Source organism: Rutidosis leptorrhynchoides, chromosome 8 (assembly GCF_046630445.1).
Source record: "Rutidosis leptorrhynchoides isolate AG116_Rl617_1_P2 chromosome 8, CSIRO_AGI_Rlap_v1, whole genome shotgun sequence".
NCBI classification, from domain to species: domain Eukaryota; kingdom Viridiplantae; phylum Streptophyta; class Magnoliopsida; order Asterales; family Asteraceae; genus Rutidosis; species Rutidosis leptorrhynchoides.
Genome location: NC_092340.1, coordinates 11,176,669 through 11,179,240, shown reverse-complemented (window position 1 = coordinate 11,179,240; position 2,572 = coordinate 11,176,669). Strand labels below are relative to the sequence as shown.

Below are 2,572 nucleotides of genomic sequence, written 5' to 3'. Positions count from 1 at the left end.
TAACAAATTACCTGCTAAGCCAGTAAAGTTAATTATTTAACATTTTTTTTGCATTTTATATGGCTATAAATAGGTCATATACTTTCAGTTTTGTTCCGATGTAGGCTATATACTTTCAGTTTTGTTCCAATATAGGCTATATACTTTCAATTTTGTTCCGATGTATCACCAACGTCATTCTACACGTAGGATGCCGCGTCATCGTTTAGTTGTTTGTCCGGTTAATAAGTTTTGTTCGTTCATATTAGTACAATTTATGAAAGTATATAGCCTACATTAGTATTTTTCGAAGTATATAGCCTAGGACAAAAATGAAAGTATATGACCTATTTATTACTTTAACCTTTTATATAATACTCCGTATAAAACTCCAACTTGTAAATATTTGGTAAATGTTGCAACTTGCTTGATCAATTGTTATCAACTTTGTCCTCATATGTCATATGGCGGGAAACACAATACTATACACAAATGACGAACCACTTTAGTGCTACTAAATTTAGATTACTTCATTAATACAGTAATAGATAGATTGATATTGATAATCAATAACAATAACATATAAACACATCAAATCAAATTTAAAAACAAAAAGAAAATGAAAATCAAAAAGTCTAAACAGCCCCAACACACCATTCTCAGCCAAACAAACATCGTCCTTTCCTTCTCACTCAACAATAATATCAACTTATGAATCAAGCGCATTAGGGCCAGTACAGTAATTTAACACATGATTCCAAACCCACTGTACTAGAAATCTCCGTCGGATTCCATGCATATTATACGTGGCACCATCTCGATCGTTCAACATTTGTCCTGTATAAGATCCACCACCGCCCGTCCCATAAATCCCTTCACACAAATCCGCAATTTCTACCGGAAAACTCGGGTCCTGACCGGCATACCAAGCGTTGACTAACGGATTCGAAGCAATCTCCGCTATCTCATGTGCAATCACACTAACCATACCGTCAATTCCCACTTCACCGTTAGGCGATTTTAACGGTTTTAACCCGGGTATAAAATCGGGTACGGCAAACGGGTACGCGCATGTACCCGGACATAATTTTTCTGAATTACCCACCCACGCATACGGCAAAGTGTACCCTACAATTGACGGGTACGTAAAGTAGTGGAACCCACAAACGTTTTGACAGAAATCTTGAACGTACACGTCAGCAGAGGTTAGTAAAAGGTAGACCCCACCTCTTGGATGTATTGGCAAAGGTTTTGTGTTGGCTGTCACCGCTGATTTTATCACAGACTGTATCGATAGCCGAGTTAGGGTTTTACCGTGAGATAGAAACCGGTCATTTTTTTCTTTACCAAGTTTCACGGTTCGGGTTATGTTAGACCCGGTTTGGTCGGTATAAAGTTGAATCGTTTTCCACCAGCCGGAGACTGATGGTCTTCGATCCGGACTCTGCCCGCCGGAACCAGAGTTTGAAATTGAGTTAATGAATTCACGGATGATGTGCTTTTGAGAAGTGGGCCAGGCTCCGTACCAGATAATGTGTATGGTCATGTTAGCCGTGAGAACTGGGCCCATGTGGTATTTTAGTTTAATTAAGTCTGATGAGCCTTCGTATTTTTTATTGATACCGAACTGGAGCTCGGTGATGTTGGTGTTTTGGGTGGGCCATGGGCGGTATGCGGTGGTGAGAGTGATGAATAAGAAGAGTAGGGCGGTGAGTGTGAGGAGAGACGACGGCGCCGGTGATCGGCGATGGTGCATTTCAGTGAAGTGGTTGGTGAAAGTGGTAGTACCAGAGTGAGATGGTTGTGTAATTGTGTTTGTCTGGACCAATATATACAGAGTTATTTGAATTTTGGTACTTCAATTTGGAAGATATATTTGCTGGCAAAGAAATAAAATGGGAAGGTTAGAAGTTACCAATTACTACCTTCTACTTTTGTGAATAAGAAAGTATAGTGCTCATATTAGATATTTAGAAGTTCAAAAAGATTTTTAACTGTTACTCCGTACGAGTACTATTTTCATTATCGTCATTATTTTTAACTAGGGAGTGGCCGTGGCCGGTTGACCCACTTCGTTGGGCCGGAAGATTTGAACCAAAAAAACAAAGTTTCGTGAAGAAAAAAAAACAGAGTACTGTAGTGGGATACTATTCATTTCCATGGCTGTTAATATATATTGTTAAAAGTGGCCGGTTGGCCCACTTCGTTGGGCCGGAAGATTTGAACCGAAAAACAAAGTTTCGTGAGAAAAAAGGAACATAGTACTGTAGTGGGGTACTATTCATTCGCATGGATGTTATATATATTGGGGTACTATTCATTCGCATGGATGTTATATATATTGTTAATGTTAATTATTACTATGTAGTACTATACTCAGTGTTGTAAATCTCCCGAGATCTCCCCCGAGATCTCGTTTTTAGAAGGCAACTTAGACGAGATGTTTATCTCCCAAAATTTCTCGGTCAACGGGGTCAAACTTAGTCAAAGCCACGATTTCTCGGATTTTCTTGCTAATTTGTAAGATTTTCTTGTAGAATTCGTAATTTCTAAGATATTCTCGCTCATTTCTCGGATATTTTTGTAAAATCTC

General features: G+C 38.8%; 1 protein-coding gene across 1 annotated transcript; it reads right to left on the bottom strand.

Annotated features, from left to right (window-relative positions):
- Nucleotides 1-663: 663 nt before the first annotated feature.
- On the bottom strand, nt 664-1,823 carry LOC139862113 (protein EXORDIUM-like 3). The gene has a single exon (XM_071850661.1). The coding sequence runs from the start codon at nt 1,733-1,735 to the stop codon at nt 689-691; it is 1,047 nt and encodes a 348-aa protein (XP_071706762.1). The 5' UTR covers nt 1,736-1,823; the 3' UTR covers nt 664-688.
- Between the last annotated feature and the right edge of the window lie 749 nt (nt 1,824-2,572).

Excerpts from the sequence above, each read along its gene's own strand:
- LOC139862113 (XM_071850661.1), bottom strand. The coding sequence starts at position 1,735 with ATGCACCATCGCCGATCACCGGCGCCGTCGTCTCTCCTCACACTCACC.